The sequence below is a fragment of the Carlito syrichta genome, unplaced genomic scaffold (assembly GCF_000164805.1).
Source record: "Carlito syrichta isolate Samal-C Ts95f unplaced genomic scaffold, Tarsius_syrichta-2.0.1 Scaffold306953, whole genome shotgun sequence".
In the NCBI taxonomy this organism is placed as follows: domain Eukaryota; kingdom Metazoa; phylum Chordata; class Mammalia; order Primates; family Tarsiidae; genus Carlito; species Carlito syrichta.
Window position 1 is genome coordinate 142,966 of NW_007251049.1, and position 20,124 is coordinate 163,089.

General features: G+C 46.0%; 1 protein-coding gene across 1 annotated transcript in view; it reads left to right on the forward strand.

Moving 5' to 3' along the window:
- The first annotated feature begins 8,810 nt into the window (after positions 1–8,810).
- ZNF57 (zinc finger protein 57) overlaps positions 8,811–20,124 on the forward strand; it is a 12,318-nt gene continuing 1,004 nt past the window's right edge. The window contains 7 exon segments of the mRNA XM_021715292.1: positions 8,811–8,932; positions 9,346–9,532; positions 10,226–10,412; positions 10,414–10,475; positions 10,726–11,014; positions 11,086–11,936; positions 19,664–19,775. Of these exon segments, the coding sequence (XP_021570967.1) occupies positions 8,899–8,932; positions 9,346–9,532; positions 10,226–10,412; positions 10,414–10,475; positions 10,726–11,014; positions 11,086–11,936; positions 19,664–19,775 (1,722 nt within the window). The 5' untranslated portion in view covers positions 8,811–8,898.

Here is a 20,124-nt window from a genome sequence, read left to right on the forward strand (position 1 = left end):
AAAGCATATATTGTATGGTATTCTTTCATTTATTTATTTATTTTTAATTTTCATTTTTTGAGTTGGAGTCTCTCTCGCGCAGACTGGAGTGCAGTGGCCACTCCCGGCCACCACAGCCTCGACCTGCCAGGCTCCGGCAATCCTTCCGCCTCAGACTTCCAAGTACCTGGAACTGCAGGTGCGCGCTACCACACCCAGCTCATTTTTTTTGATTTATTGTAGAGATGAGGTTTCGCCAAGTTGCCCAGGCAGGTCTCGAACCCGCGGGCTTAGGCAATTCACTCACCTCAGCCTCCCAAAGCACGAGATTACAGGCTGAGCCACTGAGCCCGGCTTGTGTGGTATTCTTTAACATTTGTTACAGCGTTTTGTGGCTCAGAATGGGGTCTGTGTTGGGGAAATGTTGTATGTGAGCTTGAGAAGAGTGTGTTTTCTGGTGTTGGAAAAGTAGTCTATACACATTTATCACATCCAGTTGGTGCATGGTGCTATTGAGTTCATTGACACCTCACTGTTTCTCTGCCTGCTGGATCTGTCCACTTCTAACGAATGAGTGTTAAAGTTTTCATCTGTGATGGTGGAGACGTCTATTTTTCTGTGGAGTTCTACCAGTGTGTTTGTGTGTGTGTGTGTGTGTGTGTGTGTGTGTGAGTGTGTGTGTGTGTGTGTGTGTGTGTATGTATGTCTCGGAGTCTCACTCTGTTTCCCAGGCTGCAGTGCCTGAGGCTACCACAACCTCAACATGCTGGGCTCAGCCTCCTGAGTAGCTGGGACTATAGGTGTGTTGTCTGGCTAATTTTTTTATTTACTATAGAGCTGAGCTCTTGCTGTGGCACCCAGGCTGGTCTCAAACTTCTGGGCTCAGGCAAGCCTCTTGGTTCGGCCTCCCAAAGTACTGGGATTACAGGCTGAGCAACTGTGCCCAGCCCCAGTTCCAGCAGTTTCTACTTGCTTTGTCAGATAGTAATCTATGTACTCCAGCATTCTTTTGCATAGTGTCAGCATTACTTACAAGAAACCCAGTCTGAAAATCCCAGCATCCCTGCCACATCTGACTCTGGTTCTGATGCTGGCTCTGTCTCTTCAAGATGTATCTTTTGGCTTTTAGTATGTATGTCTTGTAATTTTTCGCTCAGAGCTGGGTACAATGTACTAGGTGAAAGGAATTGAAGTAAACAGGCCTTTAATAATGTGGTGGTGAGATGGAGACAAAGGGGACACATTCTGTAACCCTACGAGTAGGTCTCAGTCTTCTAGCGAGCCTGTGCCCCTGGGCTATGGACTCAGAAGTTTCTCTAAATCCTTCCTCCTCCTCACACTGAGGCGGGACGGCATGGCTAGAGGAAGCTGAAGTCGAGTATTTCTCTTTTCCAGGTGAGTTAGCCTCTGATAAAACCCCAGGAGGCTCTGGCAAAATAATTTCTTTTGAGGGTAGGCCCTGTTAAGAACAGAATTCTCTGACCTATTTCAATATCATTATTTTTCTTTTCTACCTACCAGAGGCTCTAGGGTTTGTCTGTTTGTTTGTTTTCCCTCTCATCTTCACTGTGAGATCCTGATAGAGCTCCTGGAGCTAAAACTCACAAAAGTGTGGGTCTCCTGAGGTCCTGTCTTCCTTGAAGAAATATCTATGCACATGCCTTCCCCCACCTTTTAACTGGATGTTCTTTTCATTAAGTTGTATGAATTCTTTATATAGTTTGGATCTAAGTCCCTTTTGAGAGGTATATTAAACCAACCTTGCATTCCTGGGATAAATTCCAGCTGGTCATGATGTATATATCTCTTATATATTACTGGAACTGGTTTGCTATTATTTGCTTCAGAATTTTAGCATCCATAACCATGAACATATTGGTCTGTAGTTTGTTGGGAGCCAACCTTGGAGGCCCACCTGATTGACAGGGTCCTGGTGGACCAAAGACCCCGAGTCATAGGGCAAGCCCGGAAAGCTAAGGCCCTTCTGTCTTCCATCTTTCCTGTTTGGTATGGCTAAAAAAATTCTGTCCAGATGCAAAAGAAGAAAATGACATGTTTATGCAAAGTACTCATAACTAACCTGAAAATGTCATGGTTCATTTTTCCATTTTCCCACTATACCACTTAGCCTTTTCTAACATATACAAAGATTAAACTCTAAAACACATCAAAAATACTTTCTTTCACTTGGTTATACATTACTAGATATTGCTTCAATAAAAATGATATAAATATATTCACTCTTTATTTGATTTAAAATTATATAGTTTAATGTTTAGATATAGATTTTTAAAAAACACAAGTGTATAATAAGTTCATTATAAATTCATTATAAGTTCTAACACTTATCTAAGAGTTACGAAGGTGATTTATAACACTATTTTCAAAAATTTAGGATAAAGATTGTTAAGATTTTTACTTAATTCAATAGTTAAAATTGTAAGTTAACATTTGTAGAGTGAGTTTTCACTAAATTCATAATATACTAATTAAATACTTTTATGATAAATTAACTAAAAACAAAAAACAACCTTGGGAGCCTGAAAAACATCACTAAAAACTTCTTTTAAGTTCTCTTTAAAAATAAACACTACATGCTGGGCTCGGTGGCTCAGCCTGTAATCCCGCGCCTTTGGGAGGCTGAGGTGAGTGGATTGCCTGAGCCCGCGGGTTTGAGACCTGCCTGGGCAGCGAGACCTCATCTCTACAATAAATCAAAAAATCAGCCGGGCGTGGTAGCGCGCACCTGTAATTCCAGCTACTGGGAAGGCTGAGGTGGAAGGATCGCTGGAGCCCAGCAGGTCAAGGCTGCGGTGGCCGGGAGCGGCCACTGCACTCCAGTCTGGGCGACAGAGTGAGACTCCAACTCAAAAAAAAAAAAGAGAGAATCCAACTAAAAAAAAAAACTTTCTTAAGACATTTCAAAGACTGTAATTCGAAACTTTGGACTAAAACTTGACTTTATCATTTTTGACTTTATAAATAAGACTCACTGTCTAAATGTTTATAACGTTCTTGACTTTGTTGTTGAGACCACTAGATGGTAATAACTTTTAAAAAACATATACGTAAAAATATTTTCTTTGTCTTGCCCCTTTACAAATGATATAAAAGCTTTCCGTTAGCCAACATTAAACGACTTCTTCAAAAAGCAGATGTCCAAGTATATTATTTTCATCTTTCACCTATCTGTCTCTCCTTCAAACAACCTCACACCTTTGACAAAAACAAGACTCCTGCAGTTGTTTGCTTGTGATGCCTTTGTCTAGTTTCTGTATCAGAATAATACTGGCTTCAAAACACGAGCTGGGAATTGTTCCTCCCTCTTCTAATTTTTGTAAATGTTCGTGAACATTTAGTATTACATTTTCTTTAAATTTTTGGTATTATTTAATGGTGAAGCCAGCTGGACTTGGGCTTTTATTTTTGAGTAGATTTTAAATTACTAATTCAATCTCTTCATTTATTATGGTGCGGAAGGGGACTTAAAAAGACATCTACAATGTCAAAAATTAGGCTAAACATAAACTCAGCCTTTGCACAGTTTAAAAAGGTCCCTTCCTGGAAACTGGCAACAGCACCTGCTGGCTAGGTTAAACTGTTTAACAGCTTTTTTTTTTTTTTGCTTCTGTGAACCCCACTGGCATTGCTTGAAAAGCACCTAGGCCTCAAGGATGTTGCGGTTTGGCCCACTTAGAAAGTTCCAATGTGGTTTTGCCCCATTTAAGCAAGCCCCTACAGCAAATGGGGGCCCTTGCTGGGGACTGGCATGTCCAGCAGGCAAGTGGCCGCTGGCCCGGCTCTTGGCTAATAAACCTCTCCTTTTTATAACTTGTACTTTTGGTGTTGGTGTCTGTGAATTAAGCGCTCAGTCCCTATTTCAATGAATCTATTCAGATGATCTATTTCTGTAGTCATTTTGTTAGTCTAGGTCTTTTTTTTTTTTTTGAGTTGGAGTCTCACTCTATCGCCCAGACTGGAGTGCAGCGGCCGCTCCCGGCCCCCCTAGCCTCGCCCTGCTGGGCTCCGGCGATCCTTCCGCCTCAGCCTTCCAAGGAGGTGGAACTACAGGCGTGCACTACCACCCCCGGCTCATTTTTTTATTTATTGTAGAGATGAGGTCCCGCCAAGTTGCCCAGGTGGGTCATGAAGTTTGTAGCATTTTAAAAAATAATTCTTATTTCTTGGCCAGGCTTAGTGGCTCAGCCTGTAATCCCAGAACTTTGGGAGGCTGAGATGAGTGGATTGCCTGAGTCCGTGGGTTCAAGACAGACCGGGCAACTTGGCAAGACCTCATCTTTACAATAAGTAAAAAATTAGTTAGGCGTGGTAGCGCACGCCTGTAGTTCTGGTTACTTGGAAGGCTGAGGCAGAAGGATCGCCTGAACCCAGCAGGTCAAGGCTGCAGTGGCCGTGAGTTTGCCACTGCGCTCCAGCCTGGGTGACAGAGTGAGACTCCAACTAAAAAAAAAAAAAAATCTTATTTCTTTAAGGTCAGTAGCAATGTTCACTCATTTCTGGTTTTAGTGATTTGAGTCTCTTTTATTCTTGTTTATCTAGCTAAATCTGCTTTGTTGGTCTTTTCAAACAACAGGTTTTAGTGTCATTGATTTTCTCTATTACTATTATTTTTCATTAGTTTTTGCCATAATATTTAATATTTCCTTCCTCCTGATTTCTTTAGCTTTCTTCTTCTAGTGTCTTGAGGTGGAAAATTATTGACTTATCTTTTCTCTAGTGTAGGCATTTACACCTACTAATTTCCTTCTAAATACTTTAGTTGCTTCACATAAGTTTTGGTGTGTTATGTCTCGATTTCCATTAACCTCAAAGTATTTTCCGGTTTCCCTTTTGATTTCTTCTTCAACCCATTGGTTATGGAGGATGGCATTAATTTCCACATACTTAAGAATTTACCAAATATTTTCTCTGTATTGGTTTCCAGTTTCATTCCATTGTGGTCAGAGAGCATATTTTGTATATTTCTATCATTTTAAATGTATTGAGGTTTGTTTTATGACGAAGAAAATTGTCTATTCTAGAGAATGTTCTTTTTGCACTTGAGAATGCATGTTCTGCTATTGTTGAGTTTCCATAGATATCTATTGGGTCTAAATGGCTCATAGTGTTCAATTCTTTAATTTCCTTGTATTCTATCTAGTTGTTCTATCCATTAAGAGTAAAGTATTAAAGTTTCCAACTGTTGATTAATTATCTTTTTCTTCATTTTTGTCATTTTTTCTTCATGTATTTTGGTGCTCTGTTTTTAGGTACGCATGTGTTTATAATTGTTATGTCTTTCTGATGGATTGACCTTTATGTCATTATACAGTCTCCTCAGTCTCTAATAATATTGTTTTGCTGTTTGTGTCTGATATACTTGTTTGCACATCTTTTTCCATCTTTACTTTCAACCTGTTTTTTTTTTTTTTTTGGAATCAGAGTCTCACTCTGTCACCCAGGCTGGAGTGAAGTGGCAGCCTTCACCTTAAAAGCAGCTGTGCAAATATATTTATAATGTATTATTGGGTGAATAGCACATAAGAATGTAATATAATCTATTTGCCACTACCAGCACAGATGAGGCTGGAGGTAAAGGTGTACCTGGCAAAGCAAATGACTAGAGATGTTAAAGTATTAATTAAAACTTATATTGTTCAGTTGTAATATTAATAGAGGTAGTATGTATAACAATAAGGCTGTAAGATGGAGAAAAAATAAGCTAGAGGAGAAACTTTTCTATATCTCGCTTGAATTAAGGTATTATAAATCTGAAGCTGATTTGATGAGCTAAGCCTCACACTGATAATATAGTAAGCCCCAAAGCAACCAAATTCAAAAGACCTAAAACAAGTGATAAAGTAATTAAACTAATTGAAATGTTTCATTAGAAAATATCCACTTAACTTGGCGAGACCTCATCTCTACAATAAATAAAAAAACTAGCCAGGTGTGGTAGTGCGCGCCTGTAATCCGGCTACTCGGAAGGCTGAGGTGGAAGGATCGCCGGAGCCCGGCGGGTCGAGGCTGCGGTGGCCGGGAGTGGCCACTGCCCTCCAGTCTGGGCGACAGAGTGAGACTCCGACTCAAAAAAAAAAAAAGAAAATATTCACTTAACACAGATGGACAGCCAAAAAGGAGTCTGGCAACAAAACAGACATCAGGCACAGAAAATAAAAAGTAACATGGCAAATGTAAGTATGAGTACATCAATGGTAACATTATATGGGACTGGATTACACAACCCAATTACAAGGCAGAGGTGAGAATGGATAAACACAACCCAGCTGTATACTCAACAGGAGACACTGTGGCTTCAAAGAAAAAAAATAGGAGCTGGATGCAGTGATGAGAGGATTGCCTGAGTCTGGGGGTTCGAGACCAGCCTGGGCAACTTGGCGAGCTCTTGTCTCTACAATAAAAAAAAATTAGCCTGGTGTGGTGGTGTTTGCCTGTGACTCCAGCTGCTTGGAAGGCTGAGGTGGAAGGATCACCTGAGCCCAGCAGGTCAAGCCTGCAGTGACCGTGAGCATGCCACTGTCCTCCAGCCTGGGCGACAGAGAGACTCCGACTCTGGGGGAAAAAATCACTTCAGAAAATGATGTAAATGCATGTCTTTCTTTTTCTTTCCTTTTTTGAGTTGGAGTCTCACTCTGTCGCCCAGACTGGAGGGCAGTGGCCGCTCCCGGCCATCGCAGCCTCGACCTGCTGGGCTCCGCCTCCGCCTTCCAAGTAACTGGAACTACAGCCACATGCCACCACACCCGGCTGCTTTTTTGATTTATTGTAGAGATGAGGTCTCGCCAAGTTACCCAGGCGGGTCTCAAACCCGCGGGCTCGGGCAATCCACTCACCTCAGCCTCCCAAAGGCGCGGGATGACAGGCTGAGCCACCGAGCCTGGCTGTGGTTCCCTTTTAAGTGATAAGTCATGTTTCTCTTGCTGCTTTCAAGAATGTTCTTCTGGTCTTTGACTTTCACTATTTTCCTGTAATGTATCTGTAAATATCTTTGCAGTTTTCCTATCTGGAGTCTATTGAATTTCTGGATGTGTAAGTTGGTGTTTTTTCAATAAACTTAGGATGTTTTCAGCCTTATTTCTCTGAACGTTTTCTGCTTTTTCGCTTCTTCTTGTATTGCCCTTGCATGTGTGCTGGTACACTTAATGGTGTCCCAGTTTCCCAAAGGCTCCGTTCCTTTATCTTCATTCTTTATACTGTTCCCCAGATGGTGTAATTTCTATGAGTATCTTCAAGCTCGCCAGTTCTTTCTTCTGCCAATTTCGATCTACTGTTAAGCCTCTCTGGTAAATTGCTTTTTATCACAGAAATTGATGGGCTTTTTGTGTGTCTGGGATCCTGAAAAACACACTCAATCATGAGAATTCACTGCAAAGACTCACAGAATTATTTATTTCACAGAAATATGTATTTCATAAAAGCTGTTACAGTCATTGTTGTAGTTTATTACAGAGAAAGTATGCATATTAAAGTTAGCAAAGGAAGCCGGGTATGGTGGCTCACACCTGTAATCTCAGCACTTTGGGAATCAGAGGTGAGAGGATTGCCTGAGTCCAGGGGTTAGAGACCAGCCTGGGCAACTTAGCGAGACCTCCTCTCTACAATAACCAGGATATTAGCCAGGTGTGGTGGCGCATGCCTGTGGTTCCAGCTACTTGGAAGGCTAAAGTGAAAGGATCTCTTGATCCCAGCAGGTCGAGACTGCAGTAGCTGTGAGCATGCAACTGCACTCCAGCCTAGGCAACAGAGACTCCTATTCAAAAAAAATAGCAGCCGGGCTCAGTGGCTCAACCTGTATTCCCGCGCCTTTGGGAGGCTGAGGTGAGTGGATTGCCTGAGCCCGCGGGTTCGAGACCCGCCTGGGCAACTTGGCGAGACCTCATCTCTACATAAACCAAAAATTAGCCGGGTGTGGTAGCACACGCCTGTAGTTCCAGCTACTTGGAAGGCTGAGGTGGAAGGATCGCCGGAGCCCAGCAGGTCGAGGCTGCGGTGGCCGGGAGCGGCCACTGCACTCCAGTCTGGGCGACAGAGTGAGACTCCAACTCAAAAAAATAAAAATAAAAATAAAATAGCAAAGGAAAAAAGCACACGGGAAAGAGGCCAGGAGGAACCAGACTCAGACTTCACTTTATCCACCTCCCACCTCGTGGAGTTGAACAGAGCTGGATTTTCCCAACAGCGATGTGTGACAACACATATGGAATGTTAATGACGTAGCAAAGCCCACGCCAGCCTTGGAGCTCAGGGGTTTTATTGTGGGTTAGGCATGCTACTGTGGGGTACCCACGTGACTGACCTCAGCTTCATAGTATCCAGCTCATGCACAGGCCTGACTGAGACAGTGTGGCCCCAGGCTCCAGGTAGACCAGAGCAAGCCTTCATAATTCACGCTGTCAGCATCCACTCTCTGGTGAGTCCCGTGTTCCCACCTGCACATTTATCAGGCCGGATATTTCAAGGGCATACAGTTTCTCCCAGTGGCTGATCAGAGGCTAGTCCTAAAGATCTGTAAAGAAGCTTCCTGGGTTATCCCTTGACCGCACCATTTCAAATTGAAGAATTTATTTCATTTGTATAGCATCTTTCTTTAGACCCTGCTGATAGAGAATGAGAGTAGCCACAATAAAAATGTAGAAATCAGCTCAGCCAGTCAGTGGTGCTGTTATTAGGAAGTGACTGTGACCAAAGAGTAAGAGATCTAACTTCACATCCTGGAGTGTCTAGTTTGCACCTTTTGAATTGAGTGCAGTTCCTCAGTGCTTTCATTCTCACCCACTCTCTGCTCACAATGTTGGAGGTCTTAGGACGCGGTGGTCTTTGTGGATGTGGCTGTGAAACTTCACTGTGGAGGAATGGGTTCTACTGGATTCTGTTCAGAGGACCCTTTACAGAGATGTGATGCTGGAAACCTTCCAGAACCTGGCCTCCATGGGTGAATGCAACATCATTTCTTCACTTAGTGACTTAGTGAACAGGTTGCTTGCCCCTCATTGCTGCCCGAAGGTGTGGAATGTGGAAAGAGAGCACATTTGATAAACCGAGACCGACACAGTTGCAGCCACCATGCACCTAGAACCTAATCGTTATTGTATAACAGTGAAAACCTGTGTGCTAGGTTACTTCTGTCTTGATTTAAGAACTGGAAGCTCCTTTAGTGTCATCAGCATTGGGATCGGCAATTGGGCATTTTGGATCACAGATAGGGTTCTTGTATGAAACCTGTGACATAATTTTACTGTAGCTACTGAAATATTTTGAAGTCCTCAAAATGCTGAACTCCTTACTGCCTTCCTTTGCTCATAAATGTCTTCTTCCTTATGAGATTGGTTCACTCTTTTGTTTCAGATGTTGAGACTCAATTTAAAGCCAGTGGATCGGTTTCTCAGCAGGATATGTATGGGGAAAAAGTATCTAAGGAACAGAAAATACCAAAGTTCACAAAAAAAAAAAATTCCTGTGCCCACATTTTAGAAAAAAATTGTGAGGACCATAGCACTGAAGATCAACAGAAAAAACAGGGGACACATCTGAGGTAAGTTGCATTCACAAGAGAAAGCAGTATTCCAGAATAGAATCTTAATATGTCATGAATAAGCGAATTAAATCCAAATTTTTTCATTCACAAGAATTTAATCAAGAAAAATTTTTTTGATTTAGACATTGAGAGTTTGAAACATAATTCAGTTGGAAATAATTACAGGAGGGAGCCAGTTACACAATGAATAACGCATCTGCTTACAGAAATAATTACAGGGAAGCCCCATATATAATAAACACTGTGTTGTTAATAAATATGTCTGAGCCCTCCTCCAGAGAATATAGTTCATTTTACTTTCAAACAGTTTGGAATAGAAACAGCTCACGTATACAAAAATATACTTAGACATGTAGTTCTGGCCTCACGCCTATAATCCCAGCACTTTGAGAGGCCGAGGCAGGAGGAGCACTTGGGCCCAGTAGTTTGAGACCAACCTACGTAACATAGCTAGAACTTGTCTCCATTGAAAAAAAATTAGCTGGACATAGTGGTGTGCACCTGTAGTCCCAGCTACTCAGGAGGCCGAGATAGGAGGATCACTTGAGCTCAGGAGGTCAGGCCGTAGTGATCTGTGGTTGCACCATTGCGCTTCAGCCTAGGCAAGAGTGAGACCCTAACTAAAAATAGATATATACACATTAACAGATCATTAATAAATATACCATTAATGTTTCTCACTTTTAACAGAAATCATGTGGACAGATTCTGTAAAAGTAATGAAGATAATCAATGTGGAGACGTCTTTAGTCACAGACCAAATCTTACTCCGTCCAGGAAAATTTCTCCAGGAGAAAAACAGTATGAATGCACCAAGTGTGGGACAGTCTTCATGCACGGTGCTTCTCTTAAGAGGCATGTCAGATCTCAATGTGGACAAAAAAGCATATCAGTGTCAGGAGTGTAAACAGGCCTGCAGTTGTCCCTCGCACCTAAGTGGGTGTGTAAGAACTCATACTGGAGAGAAACCTTACAGATGTAAGTCATGTGGGAAAACCTTTCCTTATTTCTACCCACTCAACATATCAAGACTCACATTTCAGAGAAAAACTACAAATGCAAGCACTGTGGGAAAGTCTTCGTTGAGTTCTCCTGTCTTACTGGACATGTGAGGGTGCACATGTGAGGGAGAGAAGCCATAGATGTAAGAAATGTGGGAAAGCTTTTATTTATCCCTCCATCTTCCAGAGACACATGGTAACACACACTGGAGAGAATCCCTACGAATGCAAATTATGTGGGAAAACCTTTCACCATTCCTATTCCCTCACTCAACACATAAAGATTCACACTTCGGGAAAAACCTATGAATGCAACCAATGCAGGCTCATCTTCAAACACTTCTCCAGTTTGACTAGACATGTGAGAACTCACTTCGGAGAGAAGCCTTACAAATGTAAGGAATGTGAGAAAGTCTTCATTTATCCCTCAGTCTTTCAAAGGCACACGATCACACACACTGGGGAAAACCCTACGCGTGTAAATCACGTGGGAAACGTTTTTGTCATCTCCATTCCCTCAGTCACCATACGAAGAGTCACTCGGCAGAGAAAACCGACCAATGCGAGCGGTGTGGGATGGCCTTTACTGAGTTCTCAAGCTTCACTAGACATGTGAGAACACATACAAAAGACAAGCCATATAAATGTAAGGACTGCGGGAGAGCCTTCACTTACCCCTCAACATTTTAAAGACACATGATAACACACACTGGAGAGAAACCCTATAAATGTAAACAATGTGGGAAAACCTTCAGTTACCCCCAGTCTTTTCAAAGACATGAAAAGACTCACACTGGAGAGAAGCCCTATGAATGTAAGCAGTGTGGGAAAGCCTTCGGCTGGCCTGAAACCTTTCGTGTGCATGTGAGATTGCACATTGGAGAGAAACTCTATAACTGTGAAAAATGTGGGAAGGCTTTCAATCCTCCCAAATCTTTTGAAGGTCACGTGCCAACTCACACTGGAGAGAAGCCTTATGAATGTAAGCAATGTGGAAAAGTCTTCAGTTGACCCTCAACCTTTCGAGAACATGTGAGAATTCACACTGAAGAGCGTCTCTGTAAATGTGAAAAATGTGGGAAGGCTTTTACTTCTTCCAGAACGTTTCAAGGTCACTTGAGAACACACACTGGAGAGAAACCCTATGAATGTAAGCAATGCGGGAAAGCCTTCACTTGGCCCTCATCCTTGCAAAAACATATGAGATTGCACACTGGAGAGAAGCCTCATGAATGTAAACAATGTGGGAAATCCTTCAAGTGGCCCTCAGCCTTTCGAAACCATGTGAGAATGCACACGGAATAGAAACCCTGTGAATGTGCATAACATCCGAATGCCTTTAATCGTCAAGTCATTCTCAAACCTGCTGAGAGCACATACTACAGATTCTCTAACTGTAAGTAACGTGGGGAAATTTCATGTTAATTCATATATGATGTGCCAGAACATTCCAACCAGGAGAGAAGTCTTGCAAGCCATACAAAATGGTACTGTCTTTGTCAATACTTCATAAAGTACAAAATACAAAAATAAATTTTTTTTGAGTTGGAGTCTCACTCTGTCGTCCAGACTGGAGTGCAGTGGCCGCTCCTGGAGCGGCCACCACAGCCTTGACCCGCTGGGCTCTGGCGATCCTTCCACCTCCACCTTCCAAGTAGCCACCTTCCAAGTAGCCAGAATTCCAAGTAGCCTCCACCTTCCAAGTAGCGCGCTACCACGCCCGGCTAGTTTTTGATTTATTGTAGAGATGAGGTCTCGCCAAGTTGCCCGGATGGGCCTCGAACCCGCGGGCTCAGGCAATCCACTCACCTCGGCCTCCCAAAACACTGGGATTACAGGCTGAGCTACCGAGCCTGGCCAAAAATAAATTTTTATGTGAGAAAAATCATCTCAGTTCTCCTTTAGCTGTGATTCATAAATGTGAGTAGTTAGGTGTTTCTTTCATTTAATTATTTTCTCTTTATTTTGAAGGATATTGGAACCATGGTGATTTGAAGTATACTTTTGATATGACAATGAGTGTGATTTTTATATAGTTTAAAAATATTTATGTAAGGCATCAATAAAACAATGAAACTTTGGCATTTTTGTAATTTTCTTACTGGCCTAGTGTGGCAGATAGTGGATATCACTTACCTAATTCATATATTCTACTTTTCTTTCCAAATTTTATTTTTGCAATTTGCTCTTTTTCTTTGCTGTTCTGGGAAATGGTCAGTAGGTTCTGAAGGAAGAGTGGAGACCTATAACACAATAATGAGATCTACGGATGGGAATGGTCATGTTGGACATTGTTACTAGTATACAGGAAAGGCTGGGAACATTTTCCTGAACGACTTCCCTTTTGGGTTCTAAGTTAGACTTGGCTAACTGCCTAATTTGCCTGGAGTTTGAAAGTCAGAGAAGTCATTGTCCACTTTTTAGAGCCACCATACTTGGAAACAAACAGGTGACACAGGTGGCTTCGTGGAAGCCACATGCCATATCGTTATATTGATCCCCGCCCCTTAATCAAGAGTAGCTTCAAAGCAAATGCCAGCTGCTTGACTTCACCCTCACAAGAGGTCTGCTTTCCAGCCAGATGCCTCCGTGATTGTTTGCTGTGGAATTCTGCAACCAAGCGCGTCCACAGGGCCCTGATCCAGACGGTCATAGTTGGCAATAATCGCTGAAGCTCTGAGTCCCCTCTCCTCTATATCTTACCTTATTTTTATGAGGTATAGTTTATGTGCTGAACATGTCATTCTCTCAATACCGCTGTGGCTCTGTGTTTTTGATTCAATCATGACCACATACACGACAGTCAAAATTGTACACACATCCACTTGTGCATGTATAAACATATGACACAGCCGGGCTCGGTGGCTCAGCCTGTAATCCTGCGCCTTTGGGAGGCTGAGGTGAGTGGATTGCCTGAGACCGCGGGTTCAAGACCCGCCTGGGCAACTTGGCGAGACCTCATCTCTACAATAAATCAAAAAATCAGCCGGGTGTGGTAGCACACGTCTGTAATTCTGGCTACTCGGAAGGCTGAGGCAGAAGGATCGCCCGGAGCCCAGCAGGTCGAGGCTGCGGTGGCCAGGAGCGGCTACTGCACTCCTGTCTGGGCAACAGAGTGAGGCTCCAACTCAAAACAAAAAACAAAAAACATATGACACTGTTTTGTGCTGTACTATTAAATGACTGCTCTGAGTACACCCATGTGAGAATAACATCCATCAGGCAGATTGTAGGATGTTCTTAAAACTCAGAGCTGAATGCAAGCCCTCAGTGTCTGTCAAATTGCTATCTTTGATTATATGTTATTAGAAGCAATACTTTTGCTGGGCATGGTGGTTCACACCTGTCATCCCAGCACTTTGGAGGTGGAGGCGAGAGGACTGCTGTAGCTCAGGGGTTTGAGGCCCACCTGCGCAACTTGGTGAGACCTTGTCTCTACAATAAATCAAAAAATTAGCCAAGCATGGTGGCACATGCCTGTAGTTCCAGCTACTTGGAAGACTGAAGTGGAAGGATCGTGTGAGCCCAGCAGTCGAGGCGCGGTGGCTGTGAGCATGCCACTACACTCCAGCCTGGGTGACAGAGTTGAGACTCCGACTCAAAAAAATTAAAGCAATATGTTTTTTGTCAAAATCTTATTTAGGTGTTTTTTAGAAATATTGTATCAGCTATATTCAGGTAAGTTGTATACCAACAAGTTATATTTGGTTTACTTTTAATTTACTATGACGATATATTGAAATATTCCATTGCAACCATGGAGTATGAAATGAGCTTTGAGATTTCTGTCCATTTAAGCGCCATTTATTAGTCAGTATGACCAGGGGTATACAAGTTCATGCATTTTTCTTCAAGGTAAATTCTGTTCTTTTTATGGACTTAAAACTTTTGACGCTAACATGGTTTCTTATTCATTAATAGCAAAAACTTCATTTTCCAATGCAGTCTAGCCAGAGACCCCAAGAATCATACATTTAGTCGAGGAAAGTTGAACATAGTTACCACAATATGAATGAACACCCACTTTGAAGGATTGTGGGACATTGCACAGATTGTTTAAAAGGACACAGTCTCAGGTTTGGCTTGTGGTGAGGCCATGCTCTGGGTGGGATGCTGTCAGGTCACCAACATAACTCTGTGATTGGAAATCTCTTTTTGAGTTGGAGTCTCACTCTTGTCACCAGGCTAGAGTGCAGTGGCATGCTCACAGCCACTGCAGCCTCGACCTGCTGGGCTCTGGTGATCCTTCTACCTCAGCCTTCCAAGTAGCTGGAATTACAGACGCACACCACCACACCCGGCTAGTTTTTGCGATTTATTGTCGAGACGAGGTCTCACCAAGTTGCCCAGGCTGGCCTCGAACCCCTAGGCTCAGGCAATCCTCTTGCCTCGGCCTCCCAAGGTGCTGGGATGACAGGCTGTGCCACCACGCCCGGCCTGATGTGTCTTTTTAAGTCCGTTGTATAAAAATGATTGTTCCTCTTCCACACAGCCATTCCAGAAGAAAGATCTCAATGACCGTAGGAGATGACTTTTAAAATATATAGTTATGACTGTTCATCGGGACACAGTGGTTTTGTGACAGCAGCAAATATCCAAAAGCATGGTGCTTGGGGCAGTGCAGAGGCCACTGTCCATGTGCTTTTTCAGAATTCTTCCTGTAGGCTTCATCCGAAGGCATGAAATCGCTCCCTGTGTCATCTTTCTAAAACTCCTGTGACTGCTCGAATGCAGGCCCGCCGAGCCTCGCGCACGCTGGCAACTCCAGACACGGCGTGGTGTGGCCCTGCTGCTGTCCGTGCCCTCAGAACTAGGCCACATCAGGAAGGGGTGAGCTGAGGTCTCGGGCAGGCAGACCGCTGGGAGCTGCCGCCTCACACCCCACCTTGGAAATTAGGCGAAACTGAAGCGTGTGGTGGGACTGAGAACTCCCAGGCCGGGGCCGTGTTAGGGGCTGTTTGCCTTCCTGGCTGGCTGACATAGGTCTCGGGTGGGTGCCCTGACGACTGTAAATTCTTCCTAGCAGCACCTCGTGTGTCCCTGGGGACTGCTTGAGTGTGAAACTCTGTGGCACAGCCTGAGCTGTGGAAGGCCACCCAGGTCAGCTTCAGAGTCCTGGCCAGAGGTGGGCTGTGCCACTCCTCGACTCAGGCCAGGTGAAAAGAGCTAACCGAGAGGTCCAAGGAAGCCAGGTGGCCTTCTGAGCTAGACCTTGGTTTTAACGAAGCCCAGAGCCCCCCACGGGCATAGCTGGGGCGAGTTCTGCATGGACGTCTCACCCGGCCGTGTGGGTGCTGTCGGTGATTACCTTACTGTCATAAGAGCCAAGGGGCTGCACTGCGCGGCAGGCGTGTGCCCTGGAAATGGTGCTCACCAGGTCAGCTCTGTGTCCAAACAGTGCAGGCAGTGGGGCTTCTGTAAGACACCTGCCTCCCCCGCAGGACCTGGAATCTTGGTGTTTGCCAAGCAGTGATGGCTGCATGTCCAGTCCCCGTGGACATGCTGGCGCTGTCATTACAGAGCGTCTCGGGCGGCAAGAGTCCCCCAAGCTCAGTTAGTGGCTGGCGCCATGAAAGCATCTGCAGGACTCCAGTGGAGGGGACACCTGGAAGCTTGGGCCTGGTTACCCCACTTCAGTCCCGGACCTTTTCCCTGTGCTGGTACCTGACGCTGTGTCCTTCTACTGTGATAAACCTCAGCCTTAAGGCCCCCGTGAGTCACTGAGCCTGGGTGTGGTCTTGGGGACCCCTCAGCGGGTTTGACATCTTTTTTTTTTTTTTTTGAGTTGGAGTCTCACTCTGTCACCCAGACTGGAGTGCAATGGTTGCTCCCGGCCACCGCAGCCTCGACCTGCTGGGCTCTGGCGATCCTTCCGCCTCAGCCTTCCCAGTAGCTGGAACTACAGGCGCGCGCTACCACACATGACTCATTTGTTTTTTGATTTATTGTAGAGATGAGGTCTCACCAAGTTGTCCAGGCGGGTCTCGAACCCGCGGGCTCAGGCAATCCACTCACCTCAGCCTCCCAAAGGCATGGGATTACAGGCTGAGCCACCGAGCCCGGCTTTGACATTTTAAAACAGCAAAACTTGACCCCTTTTATAAGAGCAGGTGGGAGTTTTTTGTGTTTTGTTATGGAGGAAAGTGGATGAAATTTTCTATTTTTCAGCATTAAGGACTCTGCAGCTACGATCTCATCATCTTCTCACTTCCTCTCCCGTCCCCACCTTCCCTACCATCATACAAACGAAGGGAGTTTGGCACAGAAGCGCATCTCGATGCAACCATAATGTCGCCTCTCAGTTTCGAGGGCCTGTTTTGTGCCACCACTTGCACTTAGCACTGCCAAAAGTTTTAAAACTTGGAACCCTAAGACAAGTATAGTTAGGTAATAATCTTTAAATATGTCATTGGAGCCGGGCTTGGTGGCTCAGCCTGTAATCTCGTGCCTTTGGGAGGTTGAGGTGAGTGGATTGCCTGAGCCCGCGGGTTCGAGACCCACCTGGGCAACTTGGAGAGACCTCATCTCTACAATAAATCCAAAAAAAAATCAGCCGAGCATGGTAGCGCATGCCTGTAATTCCGGCTACTTGGAAGACTGAGGTGGAAGGATTGCCTGGGCCCAGCAGGTCGAGGCTGTGGTGGCAGGAGCGGCCACTGCACTCCAGTCTGGGTGACAGTGAGACTCCAACATACATACATACATAAATACTTTAAAAACCAATCAATCAGCCGGGCTCAGCCTGTAATCTTGTGCTTTGGGAGGCCGAGGTGAGTGGATTGCCTGAGCCCACGGGTTTGAGACCCGCCTGGGCAACTTGGCGAGACCTCATCTCTACAATAAATCAGAAAATTAGCCAGGCGTGGTAGCGCGTGCCTGTAGTTCTGGCTACTCGCAAGGCTGAGGCGGAAGGATCGCCGGTGCCCAGCAGGTCGAGGCTGCGGTGGCCGAGAGTGGCCACTGCACTCCAGTCTGGGTGACAGTGAGACTCCAACATACATACATACATAAATACTTTAAAAACCAATCAATCAGCCGGGCTCGGTGGCTCAGCCTGTAATCCCGCGCTTTGAGAGGCCAAGGTGAGTGGATTGCCTGAGCCCGCGGGTTCGAGACCCGCCTGGGCAGCGAGACCTCATCTCTACAAGAAATCAGAAAATTAGCCGGGCGTGGTAGCGCGTGCCTGTAGTTCTGGCTACTGGGAAGACTAAGGCGGAAGGATCGCCGGTGCCCAGCAGGTCGAGGCTGCGGTGGCCGAGAGTGGCCACTGCACTCCAGTCTGGGCGACAGTGAGACGCCAACTCAAAAAAACAAAACAAACAAACAAAAAAAACCAGCCTGCCTGCAGGACCCTCCCACTTGAAGGGAGTCATGAGACAGCTGATCCTTTACCTGGCTGCAGCGATCCTTCCGCCTCAGCCTTCCAAGGAGCTGGATCACACCAACACCTCCGGGAAGACCTCCACCCAAAACAGCCCATCAAGACACACCCTGGGCCATGCCTGCATGCTTCTCATCCCAAGTTTCCCTTTTTAAACCTTGGCAGTCAGCCTAAAAGGCTGAAATGGTTTCTTTGAGGCATGAGCCTGGTGACTCCCCCTTTTCCAGCTTTCGGAATAAAGTCACTTTCCTTCCACCATCTCTCGTCTCTTGAGTTTGGCTTTGGGTGACAAGTGACCAAGCTTGCGGCTACTGACAGCAGCAGCTCAGGTCAGCCGCCTGCTTCACACACTGCACAAGAAGACCCTAAGCCTGAAAGTCAAGTGCACTCCCAAGCTTGGGGGACAGGCTCTCCCTGCAGAGGCGTACCCCTGGAGGGGAGGGCACGCCCAGGGGCGGAGGGAGGGAACCCTGGGCACCGAGGGAACCTGCCTCTGGTTGTCTCCACACCTTCTCCCTCCTCCGGGGCTTCATTTCTCACCAGCCCGGAAACCCTCAGCTGACCAAACCCACTCCATTCCCAAACCTGGTCAACAGCAGCGGCACCTAAGGAGTCTGTCCTAGGCCTGAGCTTCACAGATGGTCTCAGGCTGGACAAGTCACACTGGCCACCAGAACTCCGCCCATGGCAGGCAGCAGTTAGACGTGGGCAGGAGGGGCCTGGCCCTGAGGGAGCCTGCCTGCAGCCCCCCCCAGGCTCCCCCTTTCAGCCCAGGCTCCACCCCAAGTTCCTCGCTCCAGATGGAAAGTCCTTCCATCTTGCGGTGGCAGCATCCTGCCTCAGATAGACTTGACCCACCAGGACAGGCCAGACTCGCACGCGTGCGCACCGGAAGCCTAAAATCTTCCTCGTAGGACCTTTGGGTTATTATTACCACATCATTGGCATGGACTAGCACTGTTTTAACTACGTTTCCACTCCTTGCCCCCATGGGTTTTGGTTAGGAAACCCACATAGCAGTCCCAAGGGTTATGCAGCACAAGACCTGTCCATCCAATTACAAAAAAAGCAGACTGACAGGAGTAGAACGAGGAAAAAGGAAGTTTTTTATTTATTTTTTTTAAAAAACATAAAAGTTTGGGGCCGATCCATTCTCAGACAGCCGATCGCTCCGTCTTTCTTGCGGTTTGGAGTGTACTTCCACTTTTAATAAAACGGCCACTTGCATCTGCAATTGTTTATGTGTGCTTTCTTCTTTCTTTCTGAGTTGGAGTCTCACTCTGTCGCCCAGGCTGGAGGACAGTGGCACGCTCCCGGCCACCGCAGCCTCGACCGCTGGGCTCCGGCGATCCTTCCGCCTCAGCCTTCCAAGGAGCTGGAACTACAGGCTTGCACCACCACACCCGCCTAATTTTTTGATGTTTGTAGAGATGAGGTCTCGCCAAGTTGCCCAGGGTGGTCTCAGACCCCTGGGCTCAGGCAATCCTCTCGCCTCCAACTCCCAAAGCACTGGGATGACAGGCGTGAGCCACCGTACTTGGCTGTGTCTCGTCTTCAATTCTTTGTCGAGAGACACAAGAACCGAGGACCACAGCACAGACCCTGCCATCTGGTGACGCATCCTGGAGCCAAACCATCAGGAAACTTCCCCAAGGCCACCAGAAGAACAGCCCCAGTGAGGACACAGTGTCCCCAAGCACTTGTGCACTGGGATATACCCGTCCAAACCGCCAAGGCTTCTTGCAGCAGTTCTGAGCGGCTGCAGGCCCTGCAGGGGGGGAGGCTCCCCAGAGAGCCAGTCGGCACCCCCCTTTGGAGGCCGGAGTTGCTGGCCTCAGACACCCCAGCCCAGCCCCAGGTGCTGCAGACTCACATGACACTGGAAACGGAAATGACCCGGACACCTAACCCCAGGATCTGAATGAAAATCCAGCAGAATCACTGAAGTCCTCATGTGCTCAAGGGATGAGACCAAGCGGCCAAGGAAAGGAGCCATGGCTGCTCTTTCTGCAGTGCTCCAGGAGACAAAACCGAACAGGGAACACGGCGCCCACATCTCATGCCTGAGTCCCTGGTTTCCTTAAGAGATGACCCCAGCCGGGCTCGGTGGCTCAGCCTGTAATCCCACGCCTTTGGGAGGCTGAGGCGAGTGGATGGCCTGAGCCTGTGGGTTCGAGACCCGCCTGGGCAGCAAGACCTCATCTCTA